Here is a 22,302-nt window from a genome sequence, read left to right as displayed (position 1 = left end):
TCAGAGACAGAGTTTTGGTCAAACTAGAGGTAACGGCAAGGCCTCAGTCATGTTTCAGCTCCAGGCCCAGAAAATCAGTAAGGCCAGGCGGGGTGACACCATGGCTGGCACCAGAACCAGCTGCGATGACTAATGACCCCCTGCCCTGGTGCCAACCAATCAGTGGAGACCACGACACAACCTGGAAAATGGAATGTTCTATTGAGATCCTCCCCGGAGACCTCCCCTACAAATCCGGCCTTTGGGAAACAGGTAAAACCTCATAAGACAAAGGGCCCGGTCAGAGCGTGTGCTGCCCCTGCCTCTCCCCCTTTCTTCCATCAAGGCACTCACCTTTGCTGTCTTTCCTCTCGGCTCCAAGGGCCCTGCGTTTGCCTCTGCAGCTTGTTTCCTGAGCACACCAGCCCAGCTGGCTCACTTCTTCTACCTCTGTGGCTTTCTAAATAAACTTCCGCTGGTATTTGGGTCTTGCCTCTGAATTCTTTCTTAGTCAAACTTAAGGACCGAGCTCTAACACGGGGTGCCATTCATTCACCATTAACGGTTCCACAAAACACGCCACACTGGTTCAACAATAACCTAACATCCGGATTACTGTCTCACAAAACACAGCTGCCATGAGCTCTTGCAAAGGACTAACTTGTGCAGAGTCTGCCCGGCCAGTTGTCAGGAACGCAGAAGGAACTGAGAGGGGAGTCGGAGACCACACTCTGACGAGGAAGGGGCTGGAAGGAGGCCACGTGGCCGAGAGACAAAGCAGCCCTGCCAGGAGAGTGCTTGTGAGACCTCACAGCAAACGTCAGGCTGTCCCCACTCCTGGCCCACTCTCTACCTCACTGCCACACAGCAAAAGCTGCTCAGTTTCCAGTCACCTGTAATGAAAGCACAGTGTGCATATAAATAACTACAGCAATGTTTTAAATTGAAGACTTTTATTTTTTTTCACCCCTTGGGTGGAGGCTGCTCTTTGCCACCCTTCTAGCCCCAAAGTCCTCTGCCCTTCACAACGAGAAGAAACATTTACTTTCACTCTAGCTCAGAACACGCCTAAGCTTTGGCGGCTGACTTGTAATGGGTCAGAGTGCGTGCGGAAGGGTCGTTGGCATTAATCCACCTGGGCATCCAGTAGTGGGTCAGCCAGTCAGCCCGGCCCGGGTAGTGGCGTTCAAAGATTTGCCGGTAGTAATAGCCTTCTTTAGTCTTAGGGGTGTTGAAGGGAAAGTTCTGGGCTGCAGCTGCCATCATTGCATCATCAACCTGTGAGAAGAAGAGCATAAAAGCGACATGTTTTTTCCAACAGCATGGAAATCCCTGTATTTAATCTAGCTTATAAAACCAAAAGCAGCACTCCAGGAAGACAAACAACCCAATTAAAAAATGGGCAAAGGACTTGAACAGATACTTCTCCGAGGAAGACATACAGAGGGCCCAGAGACATATGAAAAGATGCTCAGCATCACTAGCCATCAGAAAGATGCAAATTAAAACCACAGTGAGGTACCATCTCACACCAGTGGCCAACATAAACAAATCCACAAACAAATGTCGGAGAGGATGCAGAGAAAAGGGAACCCTAGTACACTGTTGCTGGGAATGCAGACTGGTGAGGCCACTGTGGAAAACAGTATGGAATTTCCTCAGAAAACTAAAAATGGAACTGCCCTTTGACCCAGCAATTCTGCTGCTGGGATTGTACCCTAAGACCCCTGAAACACCAATCCAAAAGAACCTATGCACCCCCCTGTTCATAGCAGCACAATTTACAATAGCCAAGTACTGGAAGCAACCTAAATGCCCATCAGCAAATGAGTGGATCCAAAAACTATGGTACATTTACACAATGGAATTCTACGCAGCAGAGAGAAAGAAGGAGCTCATACCCTTTGCAACAGCATGGATGGAACTGGAGAGTATTAAGCTAAGTGAAATAAGCCAGACGGTGAGGGACAAATACCGTATGATCTCACCTTTAACTGGAACATAATCAACAGAAGAAAAAAGCAAACAAAATATAACCAGAGACATTGAAGTTAAGAATAATCTAACAATAGTCAGGGGGGAGTGGGGAGGGGACAGTGAGGAGAGGGGATTATAGGAACTACTATAAAGGACACATGGACAAAATCAAGGGGGAGGGTGGAGTTGGGGGAAGGAGGGGGGTTCAGCTGGGGTGGGGTGGAGGGATGGGGAGAAAAGGCATACAACTGTAATTGAATAACAATAAAAAATTTAAAAATAAATAAATAAAATCTTAAAACCAAAAGAAAAAAAAAACATTAAGAAAAGGCTTGACTGTAAATAGTGCCCGACACCCTCTGATTCACCCATCACTTAGAAAATGTGAAATACCATAAAATGCATAGCTGTGAAACTTTTAAAAAACATTCAGGTGCATATTTCTAATCTGTGGTGGCTCTGAGTGTTTTATTCACTTATGCCTGATAATGTCTGGCACCCAGCTGGTGCCCAAAAGTCTGTTAAATGAAGGTCAGTGTTGATTGGGTAACTGTCTTCTGTCTCTCTTTTAACACGAGATGCTATTTTATAATCCTGCATGCTACTTAATTCTTATAAAAGAGGCAATCTCTCCTACAGACACAAAACACTTAAACTAAATACAAAATAAACTTGGCATCCAAACTGTCCTAGTACAGAAAGTATTTCTAAAAACATCATACCTGATGTTCGATATAGTCCTGTAAAATCCTAAACCAGGAATTCTTCACTGAGGTTATGCCGTCACTGAAGGCTTCTTTCGGTCGCCAGAGAATCTCCTTAGGGATCAAGTTGGAGTCCTCAAATGTCTCTCTCAGCAGATGTTTTTCTACCCCGTTCTGACATGGAAACAAAAGGAATACCAGTAAAAGCTCCAAACAGAACCAATACCAATGGACAGTTTTTACTGGGTTGGCCAATAAGTCCATTTAGTTTTTTCCATAAAATAAAAGATACACTTTTCATTTTCACCAGTAACTTGATTGATTTGGATATTTTGAGTATGTCGGCCATCTCCCACATGGTAGTACGTTGACTGTTCTCAATTAATGTCTCGATTTTATTACTATCAACTTCAACTGGTCTGCCTGACTGTGGAGCATAGTCCAGAGAGAAATCTCCAGCATGAAACTTCGCAAACCACTTTTGACATGTTCAATCAACCACAGCACCTTCTCTATACACTGCACTAATCTTTTTTTGTATTTCAGTTGCATTTTTACCCTTCTTGAAATAATAAAGCATAATATGTGAAAATGTTTCATATCTTCTTGCATCTTCAATATTAAAATGGCTACACAAAAATTCACCAATTTTGATAAGTTTTTTTTTTAATGCACGCTGACAGCTGTCACAATGCAATCTAACAAAAATTTTTTGAATGAAGTTAAAGACAACTAAACTCTACTAGAGCCATCTTATGGAAAAAAACAAGTGAACTTTTTGGCCAACCCAATATCCTCAATTGATTCACTTACCTTGGGAATTCTCATATCTGCTGGTAGAGACAGGTAATAGGAACAAAATCGATGATCCAGGAATGGGACTCTCAATTCAAGGCTTAAAGGGGAAGAGGAGAAAACTAAATGAAAATGAGTATTTAGTGCCTGTCAGTTTAGATTCTGGTTTAGTTTCCTAGCAGTTCAACCTGCCTCTAAGTCATGTCAAGATTACATTGTCATTTTTACAATCCTCCTGACTGCCCTATAAGAATGCACGAACACAAAAACCTTCATTCCATATACGTCTTACCCCACCTGGGGAGTGAAACAAACCTCATGAGGATAACTACTTTTACTTTCCCTTCTGAGGACAAGTAAATATCTATCTCAAAAAGCAGTAAAAGAATCCTGAGTGACCTGATCATTAAGAATGTCCTTGGCCTTGACCTTTCTGACTCAAAGAATTTTTACCCAACTGATTAATAAGTTACATACAAGACTCAGTATAAACCAGTGTCCACAGTATTTCCTCAAAGGCCACATCATCTGCTTCCCGAATCCTGGTGACTCTCACTAGGACGCATAGGATCGTAACCACAGATTCAGTTCATTCCCAACCCCATACGTTATTATTCTTTAATCTAAGTGTGATTGGTAGAAGCAACAAAAACATTAAATGTTGGTTATTCATCATGTACAGCGAGACTCTTCAATTCTCCAACAGGTCCAGCTAAAATGTAAGCACCTGAACCAACCAGAAATGATACTAAAGAAACCTTGATTAGATTACAGGTTTATGATCTAATCAAGCCTCTTGCATCTTCCTTGCCCCATCCCCATGCAAGGTCACCAGAGCATCAAACAGGCATGGCAGACGCTCAGCACTCGTTTCAAGGATGTGTACAATCTTCCTTGCCCTTAAAGACGTAAGAAGAGCTACAACTGCCTCCCCTCCCGGTTGTTCAGGTACGAGCAGAATGCGCTATACTTTGAAGAGAGAAACTCCATCTAGAACGACCTGTAAAAGTCCTCTCCCCATTCCCACAACTCTGAATTTAGCCTAATTCCTGCAGGACTAAGAGCCAAGTTTCCTTGTCCTGAGTTACCCATGGGCAGCGGTAGTTCGATCTGCACGGAGAACATCAAACAAATAGAGTTCCTTCAGGAGCCTCTCACTCTCCTCCTCGGCTTCTTCAGGGGAGGGAGCCTATTTTACAAACAAAGAGCCGAAAGTTAGAAAATATACACACACAGACAGATTTGCTTCGGGCAAATAAAAGTTTTTATTTCCTACTATTACACACACTCCAACTCTAAGGACAGGTAAGACGAAGAGCTGAGCAGTTTAGGAAAGGGAGACAAGGCTGTATAAAGCAGATTTCCCCTCCCAGCAAAGAGCAAATAGCATGGGCACACCGTGCACTGGCCGTAACATCACAGGGGTTCAGAAATGTAAGAAACATGATTCTCGTGCTGACTAGTTTCAAAGAATAGAGACTATCTGACACGATTAAGGCTTCTTTTTACCCAAAAGAAACACAAAGCAGACACCATTAGATTTCCTCATACACCTCACAAGCTACTCAAAAGTGTTACTGCTATACTGAAAAGAGAGATGATGGAAAATAGTCAAGTAATTCACACTTTTCTTAATTTAACACCAGTATCCTGCCATTGCCAAAGGCTCACCTTGTGGAAATATATGTAACCCTGCGTAAGTTCATCGGAACCTTCTCCAGAGAAAATCACCACGCTATCTGTGTTCTTCCGAATGTACTTGGAAATTAAGTACATACCTTAAAAAAGAGAAACAGAAGTGATTGTTAATGTCAACGTAACTCTTCACCAAAAGTGTCATTTATTTTGCTTTTGGAAACAACCGCAAGCTCTGCTCTTGGATTAGACTCTTATTATTTCTGTATAGAGATACTAACATGAAAGGTACAAATTTTTTTTAGACATTTGCATCCTTGTTCAGTTTCACAAAATTTTAAGGTGGACATTCTTGGTCTAAAAGCATTAAAATTTAAAACCTATATATAAAACTGTGGACTGGTTTTGGGCTACTTCATTGCAAAAGCATGTCTTTTAAATGAAGTATATAAAAACATAAGAGTTGAGGTTTTGGTAGTTTAGTTTTAATTTTGTTCTAATACTACCCATCCACCAAATTAACATATAGTTAAGGGCACTATATAAGTTATTAAAAGATGCCCATTGGTTCCTGTCCCACATCCCTGTAACCCAGTATTTTTCTTAACCATTTTCACTATTACCTCCCTAGGGAGACTTTTTAGATACTTTCCCTAATTGCTCACTCCCAATGAAATATTAATATCTGTTCATGTATTTCTGCTCCCTTGTGGGTAAGACCGCCCTATCAGACTCTGAGTCCCTTTAAAGAGAAGCATATCGAAGCCGGTAGCATATCAGAGGCGGGACAACACTGGACCAGGCTGATCTGAAGTGGACTTCTGATCTCGGTAGGTGTCCCCAGGGTAGAACTAGTACTGCTTGCTGGGCAGTAATTGTTACTGGCTGGTAAGCTGTATGATGCAATCTTTACCGAGACGCATCCAAAGTGAGTATTCCTTACAGAAGATTAGTTGTAACACAAGCCTATCTCTCTGTACAGCTTAAGAAACTTTACACAGAGAAACTGAGGGAGGAGATTGCAGCAAATATGTATCTACTCTTTGGAGAAATAGAAATAGTGATACTATAAATGTGGAAGTTTATGTATTTACTGTTCTTCTCACTCCAACAGATTTGAGGAATTCTTAAATGGTCTTGTCTCAGACAACTGATGACATGGGAATGTTATTCGTGTGTATTCTTGAGGGTTGTTTTTAAACTGTTGCTTGAAATAATAGTTTTCAAACTTTATACTTTTTCAGAATTAAAAGTCTTTTTGAGAGCATAAAATACCTCACCCACTGAAGCACGAACTGTCGTAATGTCGTAAGTTTCCAAGGAGAATATGACTTCGTCCAGGGCCTGAATACCCTCCTCAGAGTTAAAGAGGACTTCATGGTGTTCACTCCCAATGTGATTCGCCACCTGATTAAAGAAATAGCTTGTTATTTAAAGAACAGAACTGCCCTTGAAAGTGAAACCTGACAGCCGTCCACAGTGCATTATGAACTAAAAACAGCGGGAAATAAGGCAAAACAAGGTGAAGTCGTTGTGTAAGCCACCACAGTGCAGAGAAGGGTTCTCCAGGCCACCACTCGGCAGCCCCACCCAGTCAGGTTCTCTTGTCCCCACCTGTTCCCTCCCCTTCACTCAACCACCAAGAGGCAGGTCTCCCACCAGCCTCTGCCACTCCAAGACTTCAACCTAACAGTCAGGGGGCTTCCAATGAGCACCCCCCCAAACACACACCTATTTCACCTACCCCACACCTCATCTCTCTCCGGCCCAGCATGATCCTGCTCTAACACTGGCCACCTTTCAGCCTTCCTGCAATGCCTGACTTTATACCCAGGATGTTATGCCTCAGTGAAACGGCCCCTCCCCTTATCCTATCTTCTTTGGCCATTTTAGATTCTTCCAGCATTAATCAACTTGCTTTGGGACTGCTCTCTAGCTCTTTTTCAATCATTCTATGTAACTTTTTCCAGAGTAGGAATGAGGTCTCCCACATACTGAATGTGTACCAGGTCCCCTGTACCCATAGTTCTTAACATACTGGTTTATTAAAAAAAAAAAAAAAAAACCAAAAAACCTAAATAACAACAACAGCTAACATTCACCAAGTACTTACTACATACTAGGCTCTATCCTATGCACTGTGTATGAATTATATAATTTTACACCTCAAAACTAGCCTGTAGTAGACATTATTACTCCCGTCGCGTAAGTGAGGAACTGCATGGAGGAGCTAGGATGTGAGACCAGCAGCCAGGCTCCAACGCCTGCCGTCCTAACCACTGTACCAGGCCCTCACTTTCAAGAGGAGAATCATTATCCTAGGGTTTTTGTGAGAATTGCATGGATGGTAGATGAAAGTACCCAGAATACGGTGTACAACATGGCTAACGTTAAACGGGCATTTCGTTGCACTGCATTTTAATATGCTTAACTTAAAGCAATTACTGGAGTCAATGCAGCAGTGGACGTACAGAATCAGCATTTATTGACGTATCTTCATTCTAACAGCAGGCAGTCAGAGTCTCACCTTTCTGGCAGCTACTAAATCAGGACTGTCTTCCATGCCGATCGCAAACGTCTGGAAAGGGTACTGGACTTGAGCCTCTTTCAGCTGCTTTGCCAGGGTGGCAGCAACCAGACTGGAATCCAAGCCCCCTATGAGCGAGACAGCAAGTGCGCTGGTCACGTGCCTTGCGTAGGTTGGGGCAGATGGCTAATATTCTTACTAAGTACCAAGATTGGAGTTTTATCATTTAAAATCCCCAAGTTTTCTAAACTAAAAAACAACTTCAATAAGAGAAAAATCTAACACATAACCTGTGATAATGGCATCAGTATTAGAATTGGTTAAAAATCACTACATACAACTCTAAAGAATGTTTACTCACTCATAACAACAATGTAATCATAGTGTAACTTTAAGTTGTTGAACTACCATAAATATTAAATGCCAGCTTATCAAAAACTTCTTCCTATCATGCAGAAAAGATTAATTCATAAAGTAAGTATTTTATAGATAACACTTCAGGGATGGCTACAAGTCATTGAACTTAAACAAATACACACGAAATATAACTAGGTTAATTTGATTAGGTTAAATATTAACAGTCCTCACCTGACAAAAGACAGCCAATCCTCCGGTCTGTCATCAAACGTTTCTTAATGGCATTGTTAAAAAGTATCCGGAGGTTGCTCTTCACGGTTTCTATCTCAAAACCTGTTAACACATAAAGTAAGGTAAACGGCTCTGGAAAAGCTCGGGCTAAGTCATTCATTGAAACGAGGCAACAATCATCGACATCTACCACGATGGTATTTGCTCAACAGCGGGGTCTGCCAGATCCCAATATGCCACCTCCAAATGAAACAGGAAGCAGATCTTCCACCTATGTCAGTCCAGTGATGCAAGAGTGCAGTTTTCCTTTGGGAGAGAGAGGTGGGGCGTGGCTGGGCAGGCACTCGCTTTCCTACCTGGGAACAGTTTCTCCACACTGTCGTGGAGGGCGTGCAGAGGCTCATCCCTGCAGTGATGGTATTTAACCATTTCCACGGATGCGACCTTGCCGTTTGGCTTTAAATCCAATACTTCGTAGTGTCCTGGGAGAAATGGCTCCACTTTTAAAAAAGGAGCCGTGGAGTGCTTCAAGTTAACAAGACCTGCAAATTCAAAAAGATACATTTATTCAAATTAGGGCAACCCTTCACAGGAACTTTCATACTTAGTTAATATCCTTGAAATTCCTATTTATTTTCCCTTTCTAATACAAATGCATGTCCATTATAGAAGCAAAAATAGGAAAATAAATTTAATCACTCAAACCCTACCATCTAGTTACTAGAGAGATAATAGTGGCACAGGGGTGCACGGCAAAACTGCACCGATTTGTAGGGATTCAACGCAACAGGAAAATGTCCAATGTTCCGTTTCTCCTGCCTAGCTAGAATTTCTGATCAAGAAACTCTATTTTCTATAATAAAGCAAGCAAAGAAAAAAAGAAAAATGAGATGCATTTATTAAGCAAAGAGACGGGACCTGAAATGTTAATTTGTAATCTCTGGCAGTCATTTCTTTGTCATCAGTACAGTATTTTAAGCAAACCGCCATGGTTCCCAGTCCTTTAACAAGGAAAATGACCCATTATTAAGTCCTTTAGTCAGGTATTGGGAAGCCAGGCATTTATCCCCTCGCTAGTTATGGTGCCCACAGTGTAGCAACTTCCTTCAGCAAGTTCTCCCAGGGAGGAGCCAACCTGAGGCCACCATGATCTCAGACACAAAATCAGTGTTTGACTGTAAACAGGAACAGCCTCTCCATACACAACACTCATTAGGATTTAAAATTCGAGTTCGTTAACCCAGTAATCTACGTGTGGCACTCAATTTGAAGACTAGATGAGACGCAGACGCCACCACCAGCTAGCACACCTTAACAGAGCCACACAACCCGGGCAGAGGAGGAAGGGCAGTTCAAAGGTTTTAAGCAGGGAGTAGTACCAAGACCAGGTGAGTTTTGGGTAAGTTACTGTAAAAGCAGTGAGAAATGAAAACTGTTGCAGTTCTCTGGCTGAGGTCATCCTGTCTGGGAAAGGCAGTGTTATGGAGGATGTAAAACATAAGTCGAGAAACTTCTAGGGGTACATCAAAGGTAAGACTACAATTCTGTATGGAGTTAATGGGGCCCACAGGAGACACAGTGGAGGTCTGTTTTTCCCTTGTGTTCTCTTCACTGGGCTTCCCCAATAGTACTTAACAGATATACTTGTTCTGTGCCATTTGAAATGCCTGAAAACAGACCAATTCAGACATCTATTAGGACCCACACTGTGACGGGTGTCCTAAGGACCCTTTTATTGGTCTCAGCTTCCTTGTTTCGGCCAATAGTAAATTTGGAAGCTAAGTGAGAAAGGACTTAAGCAATGAAGAAAAAGAGGCAGGCAGGGAGACCAGATTTTAGAAGGTTACTGCGATCTAGGTAAGAGATAAAAGACATGAACGTCTTCCTCAAGTTTACTGTCAAAATATGCTAAATATGATTTGCAAGTATTTTCTTCCATTCTGTGGGTTGTGTTTTCATTTTCTGGATGGTATTCTTTTTCCATACAAAAGTGTTTAATTTTGATGAAGTCCAACTTATCTCTCCTTTTGTTGCTTATGTTTTTGGTATTACATCTAAGAGATCTTTGTGAGATACAATGTCATAAAGATTTACCTCTTTGTTTTCTTCTAAGAATTTTCTAGTTTGGGCTCTTACATGTGGACCTCTGATCCATTTAAATTTTTGCGTACGGTGTGAGGTAAAGGTCCAACTTCACTCATTCGCATGTGCGTGTCCAGCTGTCCCAGCTGTAGAACAGATTATTCTCTCCCTGTTCAATGGTCCTGCTGCTCTTGTTGAAAACCAGTTGACTGCAGATGTGTGGATTCACTTCCTGGACTCTCACTTCTATTCTACTGGTCTGTATGTCTATTCTTATGTTGGGCCCATACTGTCCTGCTTACCCTTGTATTACAGCAAGACCTGAAATCAGGAAGTACTGAGTCCTCCTGCTTTGTTCTTTTCCGAGACTCTCCCGGCTTTCCTGGGTCCCTGTACCTCTACATCGACCTCAGAGTCAGTTTGTCAGTTTTGACAAAGAAGTCACTTGGGATTCTGATAGGAATCACATTAATGTGAAGGTCACTTTCGGGAATACGGTCATCCCGACAATGTCGAGTTTCTGATTCATGATCATGGCATGATTTTCCTTATTTAAATCTCTCATGTATTTCCACAGTGTTTTATAGTTTTCAGAGTACAAGGTTTACATTTCTTTCGTTAAATTTAACACTAAGTGTCTTATTCTTTCTGATGCTACTATACATAAAATTATTTTCGTAATCTCATTTTTAGATTGTTCATTACAAGTATATAGTGTTCACTGCAAGTGTATCAAATACAAGTGATTTTTACATGTTGACCATATGCTCTGCAACCTTGCTGATCATAATGGAAGGAATACACAGGGGGGCAAAAGTAGGTTTACAGTCGTTCATATGGCAAATAATGACTAATAAATAATACACAAGAATACACTCTGTGTTTTGTGTACTCATAATTGTAAACCTACTTTTGCCCCACCCTGTATGGGAACTCTGTACTTTCTGTTCAATTTTTCTGAAACCTCAAACTGCTCTAAAAAATAGTCTGTTAAGTTTTAAAAACATTAAAAATTAAATGACTCTCAGCAGGAAAAAAAGGACAAAGGAACTAAATAGACTGTTCTCCAAGGACGAATACCAATGGCACGTAAACAAGATTCTTGACATCAGCGCCAACAGGGCAAAGCAACTCAAGATCACATGGACGAGTACTTCATGGGTATTAGAATGGCTAGAATCCAAAAATCAGAAAGAAAGTGTCTGTGAGGACGAGGAGACACTGAAATCCTCATACACTGCTGGTGAAAACATAAAACGGTGCAGCTGCTTTGGAAAACAGTCTGGCAGTTCCTCAAACAATTAAACACAGAGCTACCGCTTGACCCGCCAAGTCCATCCCGAGGCGTACGCCCATGAGAAACGAAAACACATATCCACCCAAAAGCCTTTACATAAATGTTTACAGGAGCATTACTCACAGCAGCCAAAAGGGAGAATCAACCAATGTCCACCCACTGACAAACATACAAACAAATGTGGTATATCCATGTAATGCGATATCTTTTGCTCATAAAAAGTAAAAAATAAAAAGTAAGTACCTACACGTGCTACGAGAGACAAATCTTGAAAACATTATGCAAGCGGAAGAAACCAGTCACAGAAGCCCACATATGACATGCTCCCATTCACATGAAATGTCCTGAGCAGGAAAATCCGCAGAGTTTCAATGGCTGATGCATATAGAGGGCAGGGAGTAATAGCTAAAGGGTACAAGGTTTCTTTCTGAGTTCATAAAAAATTTCTAAAATTGACAGGAATTTTGGTTGCAGATATATCTGTGAATATACTAAAACCCACTGAATTGTATACTTTAAGCGGGTTAATTGTATGTTATGTGAATTATATTATCAATAAAGCTGTTTTCAAAATGCCAAACAAACATTTGCTGCAGCATGGCCTGGTACCATAGTGCAATAATTGCAGGGCCGACCCTAGTGTTACAATATGCTGTAAGTAGACTTGCCAATACACATGGGATCAAAGTAGATGCAACGCATATCAGCACAACAAAAATTAAATGACTTTACTATACAGATTTAGACTTCAAGGATTACAGAATTTAGGTACTAAAAAAGAGAGTCCAACTCCTTGGTTTAAAAAATACAAAGCTCAGAGGATCCATGACTGACTTAGTCAATAGTAAAATTTTGTGTTGCTCCCTATGGGATCTGCAAATATGACCTAGAAAAAGACACAAAATCCAGGATAATAATGACAATCTATAGAAAAATTCTATCATTACCTTTAGCTTCTGAACACACAGCCAAAAATCCATCTTCTGTCATAGCTTTAAACAAAGGTCTGACTCCATAGGTATCTCTGCCCAGGAACACTTTCTTACTGGCCGTATCCAGTAAAATAAACGCAAATACCCCATCCAACATGCAAACTGTTTGCTCAATTCCTCCTTTGGCATAAAGATGAAGGATTATCTCACCATCCACTTTGGTCTGATATTCAAATTCAAAATGGTGTTGCAGCTTAAGGAAGCAATAGCAAAACAAGAATGTTAGATTCCTTGTGCATTCACTAATAATTTTTTCCAAGTTCTTTCAATATTTCTGAGCTCACTAATCATTTCATGCATGTTAGTGATTCAGAAGAATCATGGCATTAAAAAATATAACTTGTTTGAACTCACAATCCTACACATTCTTTATAAAAGCTAAACCTGTGAAAATTTTAGTTGCATTGATAAGCAGAATGCAGAGACAATGTACCAGAACAGTAATACATGGAGGGGTGGGAATGCATATTATAGACATACTGTGTAGGTAATACAAATGTATTTACACACATCTAGATGTAGGTTAAGCAAATACGTTGTCCAATTGCCATGACACTAGAAATATATCTTCTGCTACTACGAGATTTTGGTTTGGGAATATAGTACTGGCTGAGTTTCTTCTAGTTCAGCCTTAAAGACCTACCTAGGAAAACAGAAAGCAAAAGCATTTGTCACTATTCCCTGACAAATAAATGATTCCATCACAACAATAGAGACACAGGGTCCAAAACAAAGCTGCTGGTCCCTAGGAGAGGACAACAACGTCCACTCCTCCCACCGCCACAGTGGGATTGCAGCTACTTCTGCCTGACGGACAAAGTGACGGTGGAGCTTACTAGTGCACATGCCCCAAAGGAAGAGCAAAGAGGCCGTCACCATCATCGCGTACAGAGTAGGAGGTTTCAGTTACACCCTATACTCTGGGGCTCTCCACCACTAGCAAGCTGTGAAGGTGAAAAGTCCTTGGCAAGTTCTTTTTCTCTGTACTTAACTCATGATTTCTGGTTGACAATGGAGCGAAAAGGGTTCATATAAAATCAAGTGGAAATTCTAGGTAAATTTAAACATTTAAAACATGTTTTTATATTTCAAAAGGTAAGTCCACATGTTTGCCTATGTATGGCCTGTAAAACATGCTTCACAGTCTTGCTTGCTTTATAAATTTGTGAGACTTTTGTCTCTATGAACTCACAGAACTGTCCAAAAATGGGCTCTGGCTGCCTCCAGGGTCGACTAAGCTACCTCCTGCTTGCCTCTCCCTAATCCGAGAGACTATCAGGGATGATCTCTGTCACTGGCAGGTGGGGTCTGGCAGTGGTCTTCGGCTGACCTTTCTGGACTCAAGTACCTGAAGGACAAATGACCCTAAAGCACCCAATGATTTCAGCAAGCAACAGGTTCCCATTCTTCCTCTCCACATGCCCAACACCATGTCATCGCCACTCTTGGACCTAACTTTCACAGGTAATTCATGAGTCACTGATTCACACGTACCACTTCTCACTCTCCCAAGACAAAAGCCCCTATATCTTGCCACCATCCAGAAATCACACTGCTGTTGGACTTGGCTGCAAGCCCCTGCTGCCCCCTGCAGGGAGAGGGCGTCCTCTATGCCCCAGCCTTTACTCAGACTCCTTCTGGCCTTAACTTCTTGTCCCTCTACTCCCAATATACCTCAGGCTGTATTTTAGTAGCAAATTTTATTTTCATCAGAAACAGGAGGGGTTTGGAGTTTATGTTGCAGAATACTTTATAAGGGCCTCAAATGTCCATTCTGCTCTATCGACAGACTTCTAGCTGTTCAAACCGCATTACCACAGATGACTGAGAGAGGCAATGGAACCTCTCTGTTTTTGAAAATAGACGTATTTGGCTAATTTACAATAGAAATATTTTCAAAATATTTAACTTTTGTAACTATTAACAAAAAAGTAACTTGGTGAAAAACTATGAAAACGTTTCAAGTGAGAAGCCTATAATTGAGAGTGTTCCTATAAGCAGACAACAAACAATGGCAAAAGCTACTGTTTAGAGATAAAAATGTCCAAAGGGTGGTGAGAATATATAAAACCCTACCCATGAATGATAGGCACATATGAAGGAGGCTTAAAAAATACCCAGAGGCATCACAACCAAAGGAATGAACAATAAATGAAATCTGGCTCAAAACAAAGCAAAACAGAAAAACAGCTATAAACATATTCTTGGGGCAATTGGGGAATTATGAGCTAGATATTAGATGGTATTGTGGATTTCTTAGGTTTAATAATAGTACTGGTGTTAGGTTGAAAAATGTCCTTATTCTTAAGAGATACATGCTTATATATTTAGAAGTTAATATCTGTAATACCCTCTAAATACAACCCAAAATAAATATGTATATGTTTAAATACAGAGAGACAGAGAGATAAAGCCAATATGGCAAAACATTAATTACTCAATACAGATTTTCACTGTTCTGTTCCTTTTGTAAGTCTGAACTTTTCAAAATTAAAAGTTGGAAATGAGGCTGACAAACAAACAAAACCCCTGCAAATTTTAGATTAAAAAATTTATCATGAAACAGCAGGCAAATAATTCCAGAGTGAAAGGTTCTTAGCAAATTTAGCTTCTCCAGGTCAGAATTTCCACCCCTCACCCACTCTCATCCTAAGAGTAAACTTTCACCAGATTAAGAATCTTCCCATTTTAATGCTGCCAGAAGTCCCACTTCTTGCGCTCCATTGCATCTGGCCACGTGTCTGTCCTTTGGCTCTGATGAAGTGGTAGTATGCAGTAACAATAAATATCTTAAGGGCAGCATTGTAGAAAAGCTACAAATAAGATCACCTCTAAACTGTTAAATTCTATCCCTGCCTTAAAATCCCCAAATCTCCCTACTCTTAGAACAGTATTCCAACTCCCTTACTACACCAAATCCTGCTTGATCTGGTCCTGCCTACCTTTCCAAGTCCTTGTTTTCTTAGGACTATCCCAGGGCTGCTTCCTGCCTCAGGGCTTCTACATGGGCTATCCCCTCTACATGAAATGCTCTTCCCAGCCTTGCTGGCTGATCCTTGTCCACTGGTTCTCAGTCCAAGTGTCAGTTTCTCAAGTGCCTTCTCTGATCACCCTTCCTAAACCTGGGTCTTCTGTATCCATCAGCTCCATGTTCACATTTTCAGAATGCTTGTTATACGCACAAAGATTTTTTGTCTGCATCCTAATAGAATCAACTCCATTACAGAGCTGACCTACCTCTCATATATATTACTGTACCCCCAGCACCTAACGCAGAGCCTAGCACTAATTAATATTTAAATTTAGAATAGGGAAAAAAAGATTCTAAGAGTTAAGGAAACTGAACTGTAATCCCCGTTTTGTCTTTTTCTGTGCATGACCCTGTCACCTCACCTCATTGTGCATCAGTTTCCGATCTATATACTTGGAGCAAATAACATCACAAACATGGAGAATGCTTTGAAAAGTAAAAACCATTATACAAAATGTATAAAATGGTTATAACCAATACGCCATGAGGATTAACCACATCACCATATATTCTGGTTGCATTTTGTTCACCTTCTGGTGGTTGTAGATTTCTCCATTGTAACACAGCCACAGATAAGGAAATTTCTTCACGCGAATTGGTTGCATCCCAAACAACTGGTCAACCACCGCCAACCGGTGAAATCCAAAGCAGCAGTTGGTATATCCATTGACGTTCTCAAAGCGAAATGCATCCGGACCCCTGTGTGCAATCTTCATGGCACTCAGACACTGAACAGAGAGGCAGTCATCACTGCCAAAGAGGGCCCAGATGCCACACATGGTGCAACGGAGCTACGGGCTCTCTGCAGAGGGAAAAGCAGACCGGTTAAATACTCAGCATCTGATCCAAGTTTGTGTTAAAGCTTGATTCCAAAAACTTGCATAAACTACTTCAAAGATCAAAATATAAACTATCTTGGGGGGATGGGGCACGAGGGGACTAAATGGTAATGAAAAAATATAATAAAGATTATATATTTTAAAATATATGTATATATAAACTTCCTATCTACAGCAATCTTTAATTAGGTTGGCAGGCACACAGAGGCAGAGAATAATTTTATTTACTTACAAGTGTTCAGAAAAGATGGGTGACTGTCATGTCCAACCAGCTATGGGAGCTTGGCACCCAAAGCCTGCATCGCTCTCACCTTAGGATTTGGTCAGCTAGAGCTGGCGGTGTTCAGGCCACATTCTGTTCCACATCCCAGGTTCACTCCCAAGATACAGATGCTCATGTAGGCTGGCTCCAGTCTACCCACAGATCCTGCCCCACTCCCTTCAGCCCAGAATCTCTAAGGCCCTCAAAAATCCACAAGACTCTCTAGATTACTATAGTCTCCTCGACAATTAGAAGTACTCTCTTTACCTATAGTAGTAACTGCACACAGAATATGGTAGGGAGAATGGAAAATGATACATATTGCTAAAGTATAATATTAAGCTATACAGCTCTTATAAGCATTTTACAACCTCTAGCTAACCTCTAAATGATTTATTCAAATGTGACAAAATAAATTATAGAGAGAAAAAGAAAGCATCATCTGATACAGATATCCTGGCTTTTTTTAACAATAATAAAAAAAATTACGTTAACAGAGATATAAAATGTTCACTGTCAAAACACCCTAAAGGACAAAATATTCTCAAATTGCTGCCTTAGTCAGTAAGTAAGAAGAGTAGGGGAGACAGGGACATTGATAGCATCTCTGAAGAACAGCTGGGTTCATCCCTGTGGGCCAAGAAGCAAATAAATAATTCCTACAAATGTTAATTGCTTCCCAATTTCAAATTTTCAGCTGTGAAATAAAGGGCTGTTTTATTTGCATGCTTCCAGCTCAAAACAGTTATTTTACCAACATATTAATTTGGAAATGATTTTGGTGTTTTTTAAAAATGCAAACTTGCAACAAATGACTAGATAATTTGGAACAAAGATCATAAATAAAAAATACATATTCAGGTTAAATCAATCATTTTGAGCAATCCTCTGAGGGCATTTCATTTATATCTAAGTGAACCAAAGCTTTGTTTGGCCTTTTAATGAGACTAAACCAAATTAATGAAATATGGTATTAACTCTAGCAACTTGAAAATAAAAGTATCACATGTCTTATACAGTCCCTTCTACACACTGGGCCAAATAGCCAATCATGAGATATTTACTTTGAGATTTAGTAGAAAAGTTCACTGAGATGTGAGATTACTATTGATAAGTCATCAACCTTTGACTCTGTACCTTATATACAATGGAATACTACTTAGCCATCAAAAAGAATGAAAGCTTGCCATTTACAATAACATGGATGGACCATGATGGTATAATACTAAGTGAAAGAAGTTAGAAGATAAATACTATATGATTTCACTTATATGTGGAATCAAAAAAACAAAACAAAAACAAACTCATAGATACAGAGAACAACAGATTAGTGGATACAGAGAAGAAAGGGGTTAGAAGGTGGGTAAAAGGCGTGAAGAGGGTCAATTGTATGGCCATGGATAATAACTAGACTTTTGGGGGGTGATCATTTTGCAGTCTATACAGATATCAAATTACAATGTTCTACAACTGAAACTTAAATTTTTAAAAAAGTGGACTGGGAAAGTGCTTTGAAAAGCACATGAGGTCATCAGTGAATCATTCATTTACCTAGGTCCTCCCATTGTTGCTTAGAGAATCCCTTTGAGTCTGCTAAGCTGAATACTATAACCACTAACTTGGAGCGGAAAGGGAGGTAACAAACTTGTGAAGCACGATTAATTCTCCAGCAGAAAAAAGCAAATAAAACCCATCACCTATTTCTATTGGAATCGGACTTATTAGAGGGCCAAGGTCCTATTGCAATGCTTTTTCCCACTGCTATTCCTTGTTCCCAGTAATTTTCTGTATTTCCTCATAAGCTTCTAGAGCAGTGCTGCCCAACATGAATGTGAGCCACATATGTCATTTTAAATATACTAGTGGCTCCATTAAAAAAAGGTGAAATTAATTTTAAATATATTTTATTTAACACAATTTACTGAAAATAGTATCATTCCAACATGTAATCAGTATAAACAACTTTCAAGGGAGACATTTTACATTGCTTTTCTGTACTGAATTGTCAACATCCGGTATATATTACACTTAAAACACATCTCAACTGGGACTAGCTAGCATTTCAAGTTCTCACTAGAGTTACAGGAGGCTATTATAGCCGCTGAGGAATTTGCGTAGTGTTGTTTCAGTGCCATCTGTTCTAATTACCAACTACTTGAACTTCTTACCACTTTATTTTTACATTAAGGCCTCAGCAACCAACTCCTGGTCAGTTGCAAGATTTAATTGCTTTTAATCGATCTTTCAGCAATGCGATCAATCAATGAAAAAAAAAGAGTTCTCAGCGGTTTTAAATTATTTGTCAAGCACCCAGGGCAACACACAGTAAAGAAATAATGCCATGGGAGGAGAAGAAAACTGGGCCTTTATTCAAAATAGTAACATTAATCTGAAGCCTGTCCTACTGAATATATATCCACTGAAAATGGGTATGCCAATTCTGTTGCCGTTTTTTTCTATTCCACGCCGCCTGTCACCCTCAACAGCTCTCTTCTGACAAGGTTTGCTCATCAAGTCACCTGAGTCAGGGAAAGGAGGTGGCTAGGTAAAAGGGGGCAGCCGGAAGAGGGGGTGGGTAAGTACAGACCCCGAGGCCCAGACCTACAACTCCGAAGACCTTCCCTCCTGGACCAGGATGACGCTATCAAGTCCCCCCAACCTGGGGTCCCAACCGCACCCAGGCAACGTGCACTCTCCGGCCAGTGCACCAGAAGGCCCCCGGACTGCTAAAATTTCCACAGGCTTCGATGCAATATAATAAAAAATAATAAAAATCACAGGGGGCAACTTAGGCCGCCATCTCCACCTTCTCTCCGAAGCAGCGGGCCTCCCACCGGTGACCACGACACACGTCTTTCCTCTCGCGCTTGCTCCCTCGTGCACAACAATCGGCTCCGCCCTCTTTACCCAGCAGGAGCCGCAGGAGCTGCAGCATCCACCAGAGCTAGGGATCCGGTATCCTCGCCTGCCCTCCCACCTGCGGGGCCAAGCTGCCGCGCATCCTTCACTCCCACGCAGTGCAGCCAGAGGCATGCGGGTAGGGGCGCCACACTGGGCGCTCGAGCCTGCTTTACCTGAACGCAAACAAGGAAGGTGAGCCACTAGCGGTGGAGCAGAGAAGAGGGCTGCGGTCGGGAAGCGCATGGGGCGGTGCAGCCGCCTTCCTCTCACTTTATAGCCGCCTAGCTCCTGTAATGCTGCGGAAAGTTTCATCAGGCCTGCGAGGACCAACCAGCGCCAGCGCGTGCTGGGGAGTGGGCGTGGCCTGGCGGCTGAGCTGGACAAGCTCGGAGGAGGGGTGGGCGTGGCAGCTAGGAGGAAGCGCTCTGTTTCCAGCTCCTTAAAGTGTCAGTGCCCTTGCTGAAGAATAGCCTCAGAGGTCAGGCCAGGGTCCCTATTGACTCCTAGGGTTACCCCGCCTGCTGTTCTGACAGTTAGGGGGTCTTCTACACTTGGTTCTTAGGGAAATCCTCACCAAGTTGATTGCAGTCTCCCCTGGGCATCAGATCTCCCTCATATCCTCAATTGCAAGGTCCTTAGGAGTGTTGTACTTCCTCCTCACAGTGAGGCAGACAGGAATAGCTGGAAAAGTATCCTCTTTTTATTAAACACAAACTAAGTTTCATTACATTCTACCTCTGGATATAGCTCAGTTCATTTGTATTTTGTGATGGATCACTATTACATTTGTGATGTGGTTGCCCTGAATTTGTGTTCCCACATTGTCACCTTCTTGGTTGTGTTGACATCTTCGCCTTTTGAGTCCATGGATCAGCTCAGTGGATACCATTAGGTAGATTCTCAAACATGTAATCAGTTCGATTGCTCATTACATTTGGTTGCTGATGAGTTTCATTTTCAGGAAAACACTGAGCTCAAGTCTGAATTTTACCACTAACTGCTTATATACCATCGGAATGCCCTATAACCTCCTTATGTTTCTATCTTCAAAATAAGGAAATAAGAAATGACCGTAATTCCTCCAGTCCCCAAATTCTCTTTTTAAATTATGTTGTATTGATTATGCTATTACAGTTGTCCTGATTTTTCCCCCTTTGGCCCCCTCCACCCAGCACCCACCCTCCATCAGGCAATGCCCCCTCCATTGTTCATATCAGTGAGTTATGGGTATTAGTTCTTTGGCTACTCCATTTCCTATACTGTACTTTACATCCCCATGGCCATTCTGTAACTACCTATTTGTACTCCTTAATCTCCTCACCCCTTCATCCATTCTTCTGTACCCCCCTCTCATCTGGTATCTAACTTCTTTTCTCTTGCTGCTTTTAAGATTCTCTATCTTTAACCTTTGGCATTTTAAATATGATGTGTCTTGGAGTGGGCCTCCCTGCATCCATCTTGTTTGGGACTCTGTGCTCCATGGACTTGTATGTCTGTTTCCTTCACCAAGTTAGGGGTGTGTTCTTTCATTATTTTTCCAGATAGATTTCCAATTTCTTGCTCTTTCTCTTATCCCTCTAGCATCCCTATAATGTGAATGTTGGACCTCTTGAAGTTGTCCCAGATAGCAGAGGCTGCTATCCCCATTTTTGTTTTGATTCTTTTTTGTTGTTCTCATTGGTTGTTTTTTGCTTCCTTATGTTCCAAATCATTGATTTGATGCTTGGCTTCATCCACTCTACTTTTGTTTCCCTGTAAGTTGTTCTTTATTTCAATTAGTGAATCTTTCATTTTTGACTGTATCTTTTTTATGCTGTTGAGGTCCTCAGCAAGTTCCTTGAGCATCCTTATAACCAGTGTTTTGAACTCTGCATCTGATAGATTGCTTATCTTCATTTTGTTTTACTCTTTTTCTGGAATTTTGATCAGTTCTTTCATTTGGGTCATGTTTCTTTGTCTCCTTGTTTTGGCAGCCTCCCTGTGTTTGTCTCTATGTATTAGGTAGAGATGCTTTCACTCTGTGTCTTGGTAGTGTGGACTAATGCAGTGGGTATCCTGTAGGGTCCAGTGGCACAGCCTCCTCTATCACCCAAGCTGGGTACTAGAGGCATGACCTTTGAGTAATCTGAGTACATCCTCCTCTTGTAGTTGAGCCTTGGTTGCTGTTGGCAGGTCATTGGGAGGGATTTATTCAGGTCAGTCAGCTGTAAGGATTGTCTGTGACCAGTGACCACCAACCTCCTGTATCTGTGGAGGATCAGCTGTGCAGAGGCAGGGTGGTGGTGCTCCAGTGTGGTCTGTAGCTGTCTACTGGGTGTGCTGGCCCTGGGGTTTCCCAGCTGGTGCAGGCCAAGGTCAGCCCCTACTATATTTTGCCTGGGGCCACCCTGCCTAAGCTGTAAAGCAATCTGAGATGGCTGCTACTTGTGTTGGGTTTGGAGATTCCCAATAGAAGCCAAGCTGTGATTCTAATCTGACTGCTGCTAGTGCTCGGCCTGGGGCTTACTGAAGTCAGCTGTTGCTTTTTTGATGGGATTTAGGAAGTTGTGACCCATGTGCCAAGATCAGCTGTTCTTATGGAAAAGTAGCTCGGGTGGGCCCATAAGTGGGGAGGGGTAGAGTCTCTGGGGATCTCCAAAGGGGGTCACATGATGTTAGCCAGGTTGATGGAAGCCCAGATATGGTACCAGCCT

General features: G+C 41.6%; 1 protein-coding gene across 3 annotated transcripts; it reads right to left on the bottom strand.

Annotated features, from left to right (window-relative positions):
• Positions 1–915: 915 nt before the first annotated feature.
• Positions 916–19,909, bottom strand: ASNS (asparagine synthetase (glutamine-hydrolyzing)). Of its 3 annotated transcripts, none has more exons than XM_053926933.1 (12): positions 19,783–19,909; positions 16,138–16,409; positions 12,532–12,769; positions 8,562–8,747; positions 8,206–8,307; positions 7,618–7,745; positions 6,371–6,497; positions 5,127–5,233; positions 4,544–4,644; positions 3,474–3,555; positions 2,679–2,834; positions 916–1,257 (listed from the first exon to the last, which is right to left on the bottom strand). In XM_053926933.1, exons 2-12 carry the CDS (start codon positions 16,384–16,386, stop codon positions 1,048–1,050), a joined length of 1,686 nt encoding a protein of 561 aa, XP_053782908.1. In that variant the 5' UTR covers positions 16,387–16,409; positions 19,783–19,909; the 3' UTR covers positions 916–1,047. The 3 variants fall into 3 exon arrangements, with proteins under 3 accessions (XP_053782908.1, XP_045041225.2, XP_071077770.1); XM_045185290.2 differs by lacking the exon at positions 19,783–19,909 and adding an exon at positions 19,386–19,523; XM_071221669.1 differs by lacking the exon at positions 19,783–19,909 and adding an exon at positions 19,487–19,508.
• Between the last annotated feature and the right edge of the window lie 2,393 nt (positions 19,910–22,302).

This window comes from Desmodus rotundus, chromosome 6 (genome assembly GCF_022682495.2).
Source record: "Desmodus rotundus isolate HL8 chromosome 6, HLdesRot8A.1, whole genome shotgun sequence".
NCBI lineage: Eukaryota > Metazoa > Chordata > Mammalia > Chiroptera > Phyllostomidae > Desmodus > Desmodus rotundus.
The sequence above is the reverse complement of the archived record's forward strand: the minus strand, read 5'-3'. Positions and strand labels throughout refer to the sequence as shown.

Coding starts and splice junctions, on each gene's coding strand:
- ASNS (XM_053926933.1), bottom strand. CDS start 16,386: ATGTGTGGCATCTGGGCCCTCTTTGGCAGTGATGACTGCCTCTCTGTT. Junction 4,645..5,126: donor GTTACATATATTTCCACAAG/GTGAGCCTTTGG, acceptor TTTGTAAAATAG/GCTCCCTCCCCTGAAGAAGC. Junction 3,556..4,543: donor CGAACTACCGCTGCCCATGG/GTAACTCAGGAC, acceptor TTCCCCTTTAAG/CCTTGAATTGAGAGTCCCAT.